The sequence below is a fragment of the Ranitomeya imitator genome, chromosome 1 (assembly GCF_032444005.1).
Source record: "Ranitomeya imitator isolate aRanImi1 chromosome 1, aRanImi1.pri, whole genome shotgun sequence".
NCBI lineage: Eukaryota > Metazoa > Chordata > Amphibia > Anura > Dendrobatidae > Ranitomeya > Ranitomeya imitator.
The window spans coordinates 783,295,498-783,311,562 of record NC_091282.1 but is presented as its reverse complement, the minus strand read 5'-3'; the positions used below and the strand labels follow the sequence as shown (position 1 = coordinate 783,311,562).

Here is a 16,065-nt window from a genome sequence, read left to right as displayed (position 1 = left end):
CGTTTGGAGAGCCCCTGATGTGCCTAAACAGTGGAAACCCCCCAATTATAACTGAAACCCTAATCCAAACACATCCCTAACCCTAATCCCAACAGTAACCCTAACCACACCTCTAACCCTGACACACCCCTAACCCTAAACCCAACCCTATTCCCAACCGTAAATGTAATCTAAACCCTAACTGTAACTTTAGCCCCAACCCAAACTGTAGCCCTAACCCTAACCCTAGCCCTAGCCCTAACCCTAGCCCTAACCCTAACCCTAGCCCTAACCCTAGCCCTAAACCTAACCCTAGCCCTAACCCTAGCCCTAACTCTAGCCCTAACTCTAACCCTAGCCCTAATGGGAAAATGGAAATAAATACATTTTTTTAATTTTTCCCTAACTAAGGGGGTGATGAAGGGGGGTTTGATTTACTTTTATAGCGGGTTTTTTAGCGGATTTTTATGATTGGCAGCCGTCACACACTGAAAGACACTTTTTATTGCAAAAAATATTTTTTGCGTTACCACATTTTGAGAGCTATAATTTTTCTATATTTTGGTCCACAGAGTCATGTGAGGTCTTGTTTTTTGCGGGACGAGTTGATGTTTTTATTGGTAACATTTTCGGGCACGTGACATTTTTTGATCGCTTTTTATTCCGATTTTTGTGAGGCAGAATGACCAAAAACCAGCTATTCATGAATTTCTTTTGGGGGAGGCGTTTATACCGTTCCGCGTTTGGTAAAATTGATGAAGCAGTTTTATTCTTCGGGTCAGTACGATTACAGCGACACCTCATTTATATCATTTTTTTATGTTTTGGCGCTTTTATACGATAAAAACTATTTTATAGAAAAAATAATGATTTTTGCATCACTTTATTCTCAGGACTATAACTTTTTTATTTTTTTGCTGATGATGCTGTATGGCGGCTCGTTTTTTGCGGGACAAGATGACGTTTTCAGCGGTACCATGGTTAGTTATATCTGTCTTTTTGATCGCGTGTTATTCCACTTTTTGTTCGGCGGTATGATAATAAAGCGTTGTTTTTTGCCTCGTTTTTTTATTTTTTTTTCTTACGGTGTTTACTGAAGGGGTTAACTAGTGGGCCAGTTTTATAGGTCGGGTCGTTACGGACGCGGCGATACTAAATATGTGTACTTTTATTGTTTTTTTTTTTTTATTTAGATAAAGAAATGTATTTATGGGAATAATATTTTTTTTTTTTTTCATTATTTTGGAATATTTTTTTTTATTTTTTTTACACATTTGAAATTTTTTTTTTTTACTTTTTTACTTTGTCCCAGGGGGGGACATCACAGATCAGTGATCTGACAGTTTGCACAGCACTCTGTCAGATCACTGATCTGACATGCAGCGCTGCAGCCTTCACAGTGCCTGCTCTGAGCAGGCTCTGTGAAGCCACCTCCCTCCCTGCAGGACCCGGATCCGCGGCCATCTTGGATCCGGGGCTGGAGGGAGCAGGGAGGGAGGTGAGACCCTCGCAGCAACGCGATCACATCGCGTTGCTGCGGGGGGCTCAGGGAAGCCCGCAGGGAGCCCCCTCCCTGCGCGGTGCTTCCCTGTACCGCCGGCACATCGCGATCATCTTTGATCGCGGTGTGCCGGGGGTTAATGTGCCGGGGGCGGTCCGTGACCGCTCCTGGCACATAGTGCCGGATGTCAGCTGCGATAAACAGCTGACACCCGGCCGCGATCGGCGGCGCTCCCCCCGTGAGCGCTGCCGATCGCATATGACGTACTATTGCGTCCTTGGGAAGTAAAGCCCACCCCACATGGACGCAATAGTACGTCTAATGGCAGAAAGGGGTTAAAGATTTTTCTGTATTTTCATGACGTGGGCAGCACGGTGGCGCAGTGGTTAGCACTGCAGCCTTGCAGCGCTGGGGTCCTGGGTTCTAATCCCACCCAGGACAACATCTGCAAAGAGTTTGTATGTTCTCTCTGTGTTTGCGTGGGTTTCCTCCGGGCACTCCGGTTTCCTCCCACATTCCAAAGACATACTGATAGGGATTCTAGATTGTGAGCCCAATCGGGGACAGTGATGATAATGTGTGCAAACTGTAAAGCGCTGCGGAATATGTTAGCGCTATATAAAAATAAAGATTAATAAAGATTATGAAAATTGTACATTCACAATGAAGGCATCAAAACTATGAATTAACACATGTGGAATTATATACTTAACAAAAAAGTGTGAAACAAATGAAAATATGTCTTATATTATAGGTTCTTCAAAGTAGCCACCTTTTGCTTTGATGACTGCTTTGCACACTCTTGGCATTCTCTTGATGAACTTCAAGAGGTAGTCACCGGGAATGGTTTTCACTTCACAGGTGTGCCCTGTCAGGTTTAATAAGGGTAATTTCTTGCCTTATAAATGGGGTTGGGACCATCAGTTGTGTTGTGCAGAAGTCTGGTGGATACACAGCTGATAGTCCTACTGAATAGACTGTTAGAATTTGTATTATGGCAAGAAAAAAGCAGCTAAGTAAAGAGAAACGAGTGGCCATCATTACTTTAAGAAATGAAGGTCAGTCAGTCCGAAAAATTGGGAAAACTTTGAAAGTGTCCTCAAGTGCAGTGGAAAAAATCATCAAGCGCTACAAAGAAACTGGCTGACATGAGGACCGCCCCAAGAAAGAAGACCAAGAGTCACCTCTGCTTCTGAGGATAAGTTTATCCAAGTCACCAGCCTCATAAATTGCAGGTTAACAGCAGCTCAGATTAGAGACCAGGTCAATGTCACACAGAGTCCTAGCAGCAGACACATCTCTACAACAACTGTTAAGAGGAGACTTTGGGCAGCAGGCCTTCATGGTAAAATAGCTGCTAGGAAACCACTGCTAAGGACAGGCAACAAGCAGAAGAGACTTGTTTGGGCTAAAGACCACAAGGTATGGACATTAGACCAGTGGAAATCAGTGCTTTAGTCTGATGAGTCCAAATTTGAGATCTTTGGTTCCAACCACCGTGTCTTTGTGTGACGCAGAAAAGGTGAACGGATGGACTCTACGGGCCTGGTTCCCACCATGAAGCATGGTGGAGGAGGTGTGATGGTGTGGGGGTGCTTTGCTGGTGACACTGTTGGGGATTTATTCAAAATTGAAGGCATACTGAACCAGCATGGCTACCACAGCATCTTGCAGCGGCACGCTATTCCATCCGGTTTGCGTTTAGTTGGACCATCATTTATTTTTCAACAGGACAATGACCCAAAACACACCTCCAGGCTGTGTAAGGGCTATTTGACCAAGAAGGAGAGTGATGGGGTGCTACCCCAGATGTCCTGGCCTCCACAGTCACCAGAACTGAACCCAATCGAGATGGTTTGGGGTGAGCTGGACCGCAGAGTGAAAGCAAAAGTGCCAGCAAGTGCTAAGCATCTCTGGGAACTCCTTCAAGATTGTTGGAAGACCATTACCGGTGACTACCTCTTGAAGCTCATCAAGAGAATGCCAAGAGTGTGCAAAGCAGTCATCAAAGTAAAAGGTGGCTACCATATATACTCGAGTATAAGCCGAGATTTTCAGCCCATTTTTTTGGACTGAAAGTCCCCCTCTCGGCTTATACTCGAGTCAGACCCGGGGGTCAGCAGGGGAGCGGGGGCTGTCTAATTATACTTACCTACTCCCGGCGCCGTCCCTGCTTCTTCCAGCGCTGCAGATTCTTCCTGTACTGAGCGGTCACATGGTACCGCTCATTGCAGTAATGAATATGCGGCTCCACCTCCCACAGAGGTGGAACCGCATATTCATTACTGTATGAGTGGTAACGGTGACCGCTCAATACAGGAAGAAGATGCAGCGATGGATGAAGCAGGGACACAGCGCCAGGAGCAGGTAAGTATACGGGGAGGGGGAGCGCTGCGTGATATTTACCTGCTCCTCCTTCCGGTGCGGCTCTGTCTTCAGCATCCTCTGGCAGTGACGCTCAGGTCAGAGGGCGCGGTGACGTAGTCAGTTCGCGCCCTCTGCTGATTGTTAGTGCCGAAGACGGAGCCGCACGAGGAGCAAGTAAAAGTGCCGGGGGCCTGAGCGAAGAGAGGTGAGTATGTGATTTTTTTTTTTTTTTTTATGGCAGCAAAAGCAAATGGGGCAAGTGGCTGTACAGAGCATCTTATGGGGCCATAACACTTGTGTAGCACTACATGGGGCAAGTCACTGTGCGGAGCATCTGTATAGGGCCATAACACTTGTGCAGCACTATATGGGGCAAGTGACTGTGCGGAGCATCTGTATGGGGCCATAACACTTGTGCAGCACTATAAGGGGCAAGTGGCTGTGCGGAGCATCTTATGGGGCCATAACACTTGTGCAGCACTATATGGGGCAAGTGGCTGTGCGGAGCATCTGTATGGGGCCATAACACTTGTGCAGCATTATAAGGGGCAAGTGGCTGTGCGGAGCATCTTATGGGGCCATAACACTTGTGCAGCACTATATGGGGCAAGTGGCTGTATGGAGCATCTTATGGGGCCATAACACTTGTGCAGCACTATATGGGGCAAGTGGCTGTATGGAGCATCTTATGGGGCCATAACGCTTGTGCAGCACTATATAGGGCAAGTGACTGTATGGAGCATCTTATGGGGCCATAACACTTGTTCAGCACTATATGGGGCAAGTGGCTGTATGGAGCATCTTATGGGGCCATAACACTTGTGCAGCACTATATGGGGCAAGTGGCTGTATGGAGCATCTTATGGGGCCATAACACTTGTGCAGCATTATATGGGGCAAGTGACTGTATGGAGCATCTTATGGGGCCCTTATTACCCTTTATGCAGGATTATATGGGGCATATTTTAATATGGAGCATCTTATGGAGCCCATCAAACTTTATGGAGCATTATATGGGCCTCCTGATTCAATATGGATTTCAAAAACACTTAACCTACTGATGTCTCTATTAATTTTACTTTTATTGGTATCTATTTTTACTTTTGAAATTTACCGTTAGCTGCTGCATTTTCCACCCTAGGCTTATACTCGAGTCATTAAGTTTTCCCAGTTTTTTGTGGCAAAACTAGGGGGGGTCGGCTTATACTCGAGTATATATGGTACTTTGAAGAACCTAGAATATAAGACATAATTTCAGTTGTTTCACACTTTTTTGTTAAGTATATAATTCTACATGTGTTAATTCATAGTTTTGATGCCTTCAGTGTGAATGTACAATTTTCATAGTCATGAAAATACAGAAAAATCTTTAAATGAGAAGGTGTGTCCAAACTTTAGCTCTGTACTGTACATTATTGAGGTGACACATTACTCACCCTATACCTTGCGCAATAAACTCCAGTTGGCGACACATACAAGAGCGGACTTCATACTCTACGTCCTGACACAAGGATTCCACTAGGGGCAGTATGTCACGTTTCACTCTGTAACACAGATGGGGAAGTTTTAGTGAAAATGTCTACAGGTCTCAGTAATGATGAAACTTGACAAGTAAGTGCACCCTGGGTTCACGCAGATGCCTTGTCACAATGAGCCCAACACAGCAGCATCAAAGGTCTTACGCAGGTCCTGCACTGTATGGAGCTCATTCTGACCTACAATGATACATTGTAACGAGTATCAGCAGTGTGACCAGGACTAGTGCACAATAGTTTTTCAAACTGTACATAAAAAGCAGATTTCCCCCGTGACTTACATGTGAGCTTCAAACTTGTTAGCAAGTTTCCCTAGGATCTTGCATCTGGTAAGTCGTGACTGTAACGTCTGAGACAGCTGTGCTTTGGATACAAGAGGATTGAGGATCTGTAGGAGGAGAGAGAAAAGTGAGTGACCTGTATATAAGAGACATCCCCTGTATACAAGAGACATCCCCTGTATATAAGGGACATCCCCTGTATATAAGAGACATCCCCTGTGTATAAGAGACATCCCCTGTATCTAAGAGACATCCCCTGTATATAAGAGTCATCCCCTGTATATAAGAGACATCCTCTGTATATAAGAGACATCCCCTGTATATAAGGGACATCCCCTGTATCTAAGAGACATCCCCTGTATATAAAAGACAGTCCCTACATATAAGAGACATCCCCTGTATATAAGAGACATCTCCTGCATATAAGAGACATCCTCTGTGTATGAGAGACATCCCCTACTTATAAGAGACATCCTCTGTGTATAAGAGACATCCTCTGTATATAAGAGACATCCTCTGCGTATAAGAGACATCTCCTGTATATAAGAGACATCCTCTGTATATAAGAGACATCCCCTACTTATAAGAGACATCCCCTGTATATAAGAGACATCCCCTACGTATAAGAGACATCCCCTGTATATAAGAGACATCCCCTGTATATAACAGGCATCCCCTGTATAAGAGACATCCCCTGTATATAACAGGCATCCCCTGTATAAGAGACATCCCCTGTATAAGAGACACCCCCTGTATATCAGAGACATCCCCTACATATAAGAGACATCCCCTGTGTATAAGAGACATCCCCTGTGTATAAGAGACACTCACGCTATATACAGTACCTTTCTTATGTGTGGCGGCTCATCGAGCAGTTCATAATCAAGGCCAGGAGGCGGCACTGTTACAGCCATTTATGGTGCACTTGCTACAATTTCCTACATCACATGATTGTAAACTGATTCATGAAAGCAACTTCTATACAGACACTGAACAAACAGAGGTTGGGAAATTCAAACCCTGAAGAATGCAGAATAGTGAGTGCAGCTCTGGAGCACAATACAGGATGTAACTCAGGAGTAGGGCAGCAAGGTGGCTCAGTGGATAGCACTTCAGCCTTGCAGCGCTGGGGTCTTCTAGGAATGTAAGGTGCTTGGAGGGAGGGACTGGCCCAGAGTCCGGAGACGAGGACAATAAAAAGAAAAAGACACGTGGAAATGGATACCTCTATGTCATTAAAGAGTGGGAAGGATTCCTCCTCTGAGACAGAGGATAAGGGAAGTGGGAAGAAGAAAGCCATCTTACAATCACCAACGATGGCAGTACCCACTCTGTTGACGCTGGCGTCCATTAATGTTGCCAGCATAAAGACAAATACAGCTAGATTTGCGGCCTTTGATTTTCTCAGCTGGGTTGAAGCTGACAAATTTGTTTTTGCAAGAGACAAGGCTGCCAAACATGGCAGACGTGTTTAAAGCTAAGAGGGAGTGGAGACTCGGGCCCTCCTATTGGTCTCTTGAGGCCGAGCCGTATAGCGGAGTGGCGGTCCTTTTTACCGCATCGGTGGAATGCCGACAGGTTATTGAGTTACAAATGGGGAGGTGCCTGATCTTAGATGTCCTCATGAAGGGACAAGAGCTCCAGCTCATTAACATCTATGGTCCCCAATCTAAGAAGCACCGAAAGTGTCTCTATGAGGATCGAGCCTTACCTTTTACCTTAAGTCGACAGGTTGTCTTTGGAGGAGACTTAAATGCTGTCACGAGGCCCCGAGATAGAGGAGGTTCTAGAGACAAGCTGACTTATGATAGCGTCACCCTTAATAGCATAGCTCGTGAGGCTCGCCTAGTAGTTGTCCACATTCGGCACACACCAGGCCACGAGAGGTTCACCTATCCTAGAGGTAACTGTAGGTCTAGGATAGATAGGTTTTATTTAAAGGAAGCTTCAGCAGTGTCTGTTGTTGAGGTGTAGTTCTCCGACCACTATTTAATTTTGTTTTCTCTGAATGTTACAGAGACCCTCCGGATGGGAAGAGGCTTTTGGAGGCTCAGTTCATCTCTCTTGGAAGAAGCGGAGATAAGACAGTCCTTTGAGGATTTCCTTCAGAGCCAGGTACCCTTACTGGATCTTTGTAGTAGTAAGTCAGAGTGGTGGAGATGTCGAAGGAAAGGGTGGCGAGATTCTTCCACCAGCTCTCGAGCCTCAGGAGTCTGAGCACGTACCGCCTGTATCAGGGTCTGAGGAGGAAACTCAAGCATTTTGTCTCAACTGGAGGTAGCCGCGAGGAGATCTCCAGAGTGAAATCTTTGCTTATGAGGTGTCAGTAGGATAGGCACGCATCTTTGGTTTTTGAGAGGTATCACGGGAAGTACCGCTCGCCCGACCCTTACAGAAACTGCAAGATGTCAGTGAATAGTAAAGTGGTTACAGGACTGGTCGACACTACGGGGAGGTTGTCAGATCCTTCTACTCGCACCTCTTGGGGAAGAGGAATCTTGACTGAGATGAGATGTCGGCTTTCCTGGCTGAAGCTGTCCCCGAACCATGGGTAGACCCCTCTCTTGACGTTTTGAAGGAAACGATCAGGGAAGAGGAGGTTAAGTTGGCGATTGAAGGGCTTGCACACAAAAAAAAAAAAAAAAATCGCCTCGTCCAGATGGCTTAACAACTGAATTCTATAAGACCTTTAAGGACGTTTTGGCTCCCCTCTTGACTGAGATACTCAATAAGGGTCTTTCCTCGGGCACTCTGCTGAAGTCAATGAGGAGGTCTGCTCTGATCATCTTGTCAAAGGGTAAGAAACCATCTTGCATTGAGAACTGGCGTCCCATAGCGCTTCTCAATGCAGACAGGAAGGTTCTGGCAAAGGTGCGGTTTTAATCGGGTGGTGAAATTTGCACCCCGACTCCTTTTGGAGGCCCAGCATTGCTATGTTGTGGGTCGCAGCACATTTAGCGCTGTGCTCTGTCTCCGAGAGGCAGTGGAGCAGGGTAGGGCTGGTCACTGGAAGGGGTACATTCTGCCACTGGACCAGGCAAAAGCTTTTGACCGTGTTAACCGCGAGTACCTCTGGTCCGTTCCTCCGAGATATGGCCTGCAGGGGGGGGGGGGGGCGGGGGGTTATTGATTGGCTCAAGACCTCGTACAGTGGGGCAGAGAGATTCCCGCTTTGAACGGTTGGATTGGCAGATCTTTTGAGGTTGAGTCTGGTGTCCACCAGGGTTGTCCCTTGAGCCCGCTGCTGTACGTGTTTGTGATTGACCAACTTCTTAGGAGGGTGGAGCGTGGATCCTTAGCCAGGATCGGGATAGACCTGGCAGCACCGGAAGCCACTCTGAGGGTGGTGGCGTATGCTGATAATGTCACTGTTTTTGTTTCCTCTCACGAGGAGGCAGGGTGGCTAATGTCAGAGGTAGATCGCTACTCGGAGACATCCGGGTCCAAGATCAACAAGGATAAGTGTGGGAGGAGACACCTTTCCAGGACCCAAAGTCTCTGCAAAAGTCCCTGGCATCGAATTTGGCCAGGGGGATTACCCCAAATAAAATTGGGACAGCAGGCTAGAGATCGCCACTCAGAAGGTGAACCAATGGAAGGGTTGATCTTTGACCCTAAGGGAAAGGGTAAACCTGATCAAAACTTACCTGCTCCCTTTACTGATTTATCTGGGCAGTGTGTGCATCTTGCCGGAATCTCTTGGGTCTACAGTTTGCTCTTCCAACCGTTATGGGAGAATACACTGAACCTGGTCAAGAGGGAGGTTACTTACCATATGAGGAAGGTAATTTGTCAGTGTGGTCTGGGAATGTGGGAGGTCAGGACTCTGCCAAGGAAACTCCTTGACAATAGAGTTCTATTGACCCACTTCCAGAGGCCTCTGGCGCTCAGGGATTGCCCAAATTAGGATCTTGGGGCGGGTTTGCATCTTTTGAATTCTCTCAGGATCCCCTCAAAGTTTTGGGACTTGGCGCTGCTTCCATGGGAAACTGTGTGTGAGGGACAATCTGAAGTGTAGGAGCTCTGAGGACAGGAACTGTCCTCAGGAGAATTGTGGTACCGTGCTGGAAAGCATGGACCACTTCCTGCTTCGTTGTCCCTTCAACACAGAGGTGTACAACAGGGTGGGCGCCTCCATTGGCTTGTCTCAGCTGGCCGGTCTCTCCTATGCGGAATGGGCCTATGGAGCATTCAGAGACCTTGGTGTTCGGGACCGCTCCACTTTATTTTTATTTAGCGCAGTGGTTAGGTATCACACGTGGAACGCACGATGCTTAGGTGACCTGACCGCAACGTCATCGAAGGTCCTTCACTCACTGCATTCTCAGGAACGGAGGCAGACGCTTGCAGCGGTGAAAGGCAGGGGCCATCCAAGGGTGAGTATATCCATATTTTTTATTTTTATTCTTTATTTTTTACATGAATATGGATCCCAGGGCCTGAAGGAGAGTCTCTTCTCCTCCAGACCCTGGGAACCATCCAGGATCGCTCCGTGCACCCGTACCCAGCGTATAAGACGACCCCCGACTTTTGGGACAATTTTTAGGGGTTAAAAAGTCATCTCATACGCTGGAAAATACGGTAACTCAGGATCAGTACAGGATCAGCAATGTAATGTATGTACACAGTGACTGCACCAGCAGAATAGTGAGTGCAGCTCTGGAGTATAATGCAGGATGTAACTCGGGATCAATGCAGGATCAGTAATGTAATGTATGTACACAGTGACTGCACCAGCAGAATAGTGAGTGCAGCTCTGGGGTATAATACAGGATGTAACTCAGGATCAGTAATGTAATGTATGTACACAGTGACTTAACCGGCAGAATAGTGAGTGCAGCTCTGGAGTATAATACAGGATGCAACTCAGGATCAGTACAGTATCAGTAATGTATGTATACAGTGACTGCAAAAGCAGAATAGTGAGTGCAGCTCTGGGGTATAATACAGGAGGTAACTCAGGATCAGTAATGTATGTACACAGTGACTGCACCAGCAGAATAGGGATTACAGCTCTGGAGTACAACACAGATCATTTTGTGTGCTTTCTCATGCCCTTGGTGTCTACCATGTATATTATTATACACTGCTTAAAACAAATAAGCACTAAAATGCCACATCCTAGATATCACTGAATGAAATATTCCAGTTGTAAATCTTTATTCATTACATAGTGGAATGTGTTGAGAACAATAAAACCTAAAAATTATCAACAAAAATCACAACTAATATCCCACAGAGGTCTGGAGTTGGAATGATGCTCAAAATCAAAGGGGAAAATGAAGTTACAGGCTGATCCAACTTCAGTGGAAATGCCTCAAGACAAAAAAAATGATGCTCAGTAGTGTGTGTGGCCTCCACGTGCCTGTATGACCTCCCTACAATGCCTGGACATGCTCCTAATGAGGCGGCGGATGGTCTCCTGAGGGATCTCCTCCCAGACGTGGACTAAAGTATCCGTCAATTCCGAGACAGTCTGTGGTGCAACGTGACGTGGTTGGTTAATGGTGCGAGACATGATGTCCCAGATGTGTTCAATCGGATTCAGGTCTGGGGAACGGGCGGGCCAGTGTATAGCTTCAATGCCTTCATCTTGCAGGAACTGCTGACACACTCCAGCAACATGAGGTTTGGCATTGTCCTGCATTAGGAGGAACCCAGGGCCAACTGCACCAGCATATGGTCTCACAAGGGGTCTGAGGATCTCATCTCGGTACCCAATGGCAGTCAGGCTACCTCTGGCGAGCACATGGAGGGATGTGCGGCCCTCCAAAGAAATGCCACCCCATATCATTACTGACCCACTGCCAAACCGGTTATGCTGAAGGATGTTGCAGGCAGCAGATTGCTCTCCATGGCGTCTCCAGACTCTGTCACATGTGCTCAGTGTGAACTTGCTTTCATCTGTGAAGAGCACAGGGCGCCAGTTATGAATTTGCTAACCCTGGTGTTCTGTGGCAAATGCCAAGCGTCCTGCACGGTGTTGGGCTGTGAGCACAACCACCATCTGTGGACGTCGGACACTCAGACCATCCTCATGGAGTCTGTTTCTAACTGTTTGTGCAGACACATGCACATTTGTGGCCTGCTAGAGGTCATTTTGCAGGGCTCTGGCAGTGCTTCTCCTGTTCCTCCTTGCACAAAGGCTGAGGTAGCAGTCCTGCTGCTGGGTTGTTGCCCTCCGACGGCCCCCTGCACGCCTCCTAGTGTACTGGCCTGTCTCCTGGTAGCGCCTCCAGCCTCTACACTGACAGACACAGCAAACCTTCTTGCCACCGCACGCATTGATGTGCCATCCTGGATGAGCTGCACTACTTGAGCCACGAGTGTGGATTGTAGAGTCCATCTCATGCTACCACGAGTGTGAAAGCACAACCAACATTCACAAGTGACCGAAACATCAGCCGGAAAGCATTGGTACTGAGATGTGGTCTGTGGTCCCCACCTGCAGAAACACTCCTTTATTGAGTGTGTCTTGATAATTGTGAATAATTTCCATCTGTTGTCTATTCCATTTGCACAACAGCAAGTGAAATTGATTGTCAAACGGTGGTGCTTCCTAAGTGGACAGTTTGATTTCACAGAAGTTTGATTTACTTGAAGTTATATTCTGTTTAAGTGTTCCCTTTATTTTTTTGAGCAGTGTATAACAGTTTATATTGCTCGCTCCTCGATGCTTGCAGGGATCTTCTTGGTTACTTTTACCCTTTTCTTATTTGCGCTGCACATACTTTGTAATGTACCAGGCAGTTACCCAGCAGCGAGCGTCGCGGATACCAGGACATTCTGGCTAATTTATCTACATAAATCTCTTTGCTTTGGAGGAAACTTCAGGTTTAGTGCGAAGAGTCACGGTGATTGGGGGCTTGTCTATTACTGGAGGGGATCTTGTGAACTTTAAAGAAACAAAGTCATGGCCAAAAGTGTTAGCAGCCTTGAAATTGTTCCAGAAAGAGCAATATTTCTCCCAAGAAAATTATTGAAATTCATCATGTTTTGTTATACACAGGTTTATTTCATTCGTGTTTATTGGAACAACTTAAAAAAAACAGAGGCATAATTTCACTCAAAACCCCCAAAATGATCCGGACAGAATTGTTGGCACCCTCATCTTAATATTTAGCTGCACCCTTTGGTATAAATAACTGCAGTCAGTCGCCTCCAAAAAACATCCACAAGATTCTTACTCCTCTCAGCTGGGATCTTGGACGACTGTTCTTACAATCTGCTCCCGGTCTCATATTTCGTCTTCCCCCAACAGCAATTGTAAGATCTCCCCACAGGTGATCAATGGGATTTAGATCTGGACTCATTGCTGCCACTTCAGAACTCTCCAGCACTTAGTTTCCATCCATTTCTGGGGGCTTATTGAAGCATCTTTGAGGTCATTGTCCTGCTGGAAGGACTTAGGATGCAAGCCCAGCTTTCTGACACTGGACACTACATTGCAACCCAAAATCCTTTGGTAATCTTCAGATTTCATGATGCCTTGCACACAGTCAAGGCTCTCAGTGCCAGAGGCAGCAAATCAACCCTAGAACATCTGTGACCCTCCACCATATTTGACTGTAGGTACTGTGCTCATTTTTTCTTTGTAGGCCTTGAATTTCTTTGGACCTTGATTGGGGCTGCTTATCCACCATTCGGACTATCCTGCATTGCAATTGCAATCTTTCAACAACTTTTCTCCGCCGTCCAGGAAGATTAGCAACAGTGCCATGGGTTGTAAACTTCTTGTTTATGTTGTGCACCATGGACAAAGGCACATCAAGATCTCTGGAGATGGATTGTAACCTTGAGATTGTTGATATTGTTCAACAGTTTTTCTTCTCAAGTCATCAGACAGTTCTCTTCTCCATGCTTAGTGTGGCACACACAGAAACACAATGCAAATATTGCAACTTGTCTGCTTTTTATCTGGTATTAGGTGTGATTTTAATATTTCCCACACCTGTTCCTTGCCACAGGTGAGTGTGAACGAGCATCACATGCTTGAAACAAAGTTCTTTAACCACAATTTTTGAAAGGTGCCAACAATTATGTCTGGCCATTTTTGGGATCTGTGTGTGAAGTTATGTCCAATTTGCCTTTTTTTATGTTATTCCAATACACACAAAAGGAAACAAACGTATGTAATTGCACCCTTCAGATTGTTCCAGAAAATTATTGCAAACGCTTTCGGACATGACTGTATTTACTAAAAAAAAAAAAAACCCCGAAACAGCTGTCTGTGGATGGATACCATGCTTGGCATAGGTGGCTTTCCTTCATAGGATGCTGCCCTTCCCGTGGTTGTTCCTTCCCGGGGAAAGGCCTGGCTATTCACTGCTTGCGTCGAGAAACACGTGATGGTGTCTCCGCAGCTTCTTTACATGCATCTGCATATTTCCCATAAGGGATGGGGGCAGTGTTCTGGAATCACTGCGTTGAGAAACACGTGATGGTGTCTCCGCGGTGTTGGATGTTTTGGTCTCCCCGAGGCCAATCATCTGTGCCTTTATAGCCTTTTTACTAGGCACTGCTCCTAATAGCCAGATTCCTACTCCACACTGATGAGGGGCAAAAACCCCGAAACAGCTGTCTGTGGATGGATACCATGCTTGGCATAGGTGGCTTTCCTTCATAGGATGCTGCCCTTCCCGTGGTTGTTCCTTCCCGGGGAAAGGCCTGGCTATTCACTGCTTGCGTCGAGAAACACGTGATGGTGTCTCCGCAGCTTCTTTACATGCATCTGCATATTTCCCATAAGGGATGGGGGCAGTGTTCTGGAATCACTGCGTTGAGAAACACGTGATGGTGTCTCCGCGGTGTTGGATGTTTTGGTCTCCCCGAGGCCAATCATCTGTGCCTTTATAGCCTTTTTACTAGGCACTGCTCCTAATAGCCAGATTCCTACTCCACACTGATGAGGGGCAAAAACCCCGAAACAGCTGTCTGTGGATGGATACCATGCTTGGCATAGGTGGCTTTCCTTCATAGGATGCTGCCCTTCCCGTGGTTGTTCCTTCCCGGGGAAAGGCCTGGCTATTCACTGCTTGCGTCGAGAAACACGTGATGGTGTCTCCGCAGCTTCTTTACATGCATCTGCATATTTCCCATAAGGGATGGGGGCAGTGTTCTGGAATCACTGCGTTGAGAAACACGTGATGGTGTCTCCGCGGTGTTGGATGTTTTGGTCTCCCCGAGGCCAATCATCTGTGCCTTTATTGTATTTACTAAAAACCACACAATCTGGATCTCATTTTCATGCTTCGTGTTAATATCCGTATGAGACTATCATGAAGCAGAACCAAGTTTGTGATGTAACTGCTGGAGTAGAATAACCTGCAGTCCTATGTAAAACCCCAACATAACAAGCTGAGCTCTGCTACATCCTTGCTTTCATATCATGGAGCCGCTGATGTTAGGCTACACTAGGGGAGGTGGGGATAGCTGCCATGTTACCTCGTGTCGGATGGTCTCCTTTGGCAGGACGTCTATCACCGCGAGCAGAGTATCCAGCCAGGCGCTACTCACACCTGCCAAAGAGAAAACATTCAGTGGCCCTGCAGAACATTGCACCTGCTTACCGCAGAGTTTTACTGTACAGGCTGTGACAGTGCGTCTGCTCCACACCCCCAGCACTTCATTACGGTGTCTCCCATCTGTCAGGTCTCTGCAGCCCTCCGATCAGATATTATTATTATTATTATTATTTATTGTTATAGCGCCATTTATTCCATGGCGCTTTACATGTAAGGAGGAGTATACATAATAAAAACAAGTACAATAATCTTGAACAATACAAGTCATAACTGGTACAGGAGGAGAGAGGACCCTGCCCGCGAAGGCTCACAATCTACAAGGGATGGGCGAGGATACAGTAGGCGAGGGTAGAGCTGGTCATGCAGTGGTTTGGTCAACACCATTAACAGATAACACCATTCCCTCCTGCATTTAACGGATATCTGACTGATAAAGCTGGCGATCAGTAGAGTGAAAGGATCACCCTAGCAAGATGCCGACTCTCCCTCAGGCTGGACGACCCCTTTAAGCTGAGTCTATACTGACTGCATTCCTAGTAAAGGTGACAGAAAAGACTGTGTCTACAGGAGACGTCTCATCATCCAGAATAACAACATCACAAATCCCCAACCCCAGCACTCATGTAATTACTCCATCAAATCAGATTGAAGCAGCCACAAAGGTCAGAGGATCAGGAGAGTGCTCAACACATCCATCACGTGTCTCAGGGGCCCCACAACTCCCAACGGGGCCATTCAGCAGCTAAAAAGCACGAAAGTGGTCTCAGTCATGTGACTATAGAGAAAACTAACAGGAACTGAAATATAGATACAAAAAAATAATACTGCAGCGAGGTAGAACAGAGGAAAAAAAGGGCCCACCTGCCAGTATTATAACC

The 16,065-nt window shown here is 46.4% G+C and overlaps 1 protein-coding gene across 4 annotated transcripts in view; it reads right to left on the bottom strand.

The window, feature by feature from the left end:
* Positions 1-16,065, bottom strand: part of PPP4R4 (protein phosphatase 4 regulatory subunit 4) — a 128,119-nt gene that overhangs the window by 59,228 nt on the left and 52,826 nt on the right. For all 4 annotated transcript variants that reach the window (XM_069737275.1, XM_069737293.1, XM_069737283.1 and 1 more), the window contains exons 5-7: positions 15,108-15,181; positions 5,664-5,770; positions 5,284-5,391 (exon numbers count right to left, since the gene is read on the bottom strand). In XM_069737275.1, the coding sequence (XP_069593376.1) occupies positions 5,284-5,391; positions 5,664-5,770; positions 15,108-15,181 (289 nt within the window). The remainder of the gene's footprint in view (positions 1-5,283; positions 5,392-5,663; positions 5,771-15,107; positions 15,182-16,065) is intronic.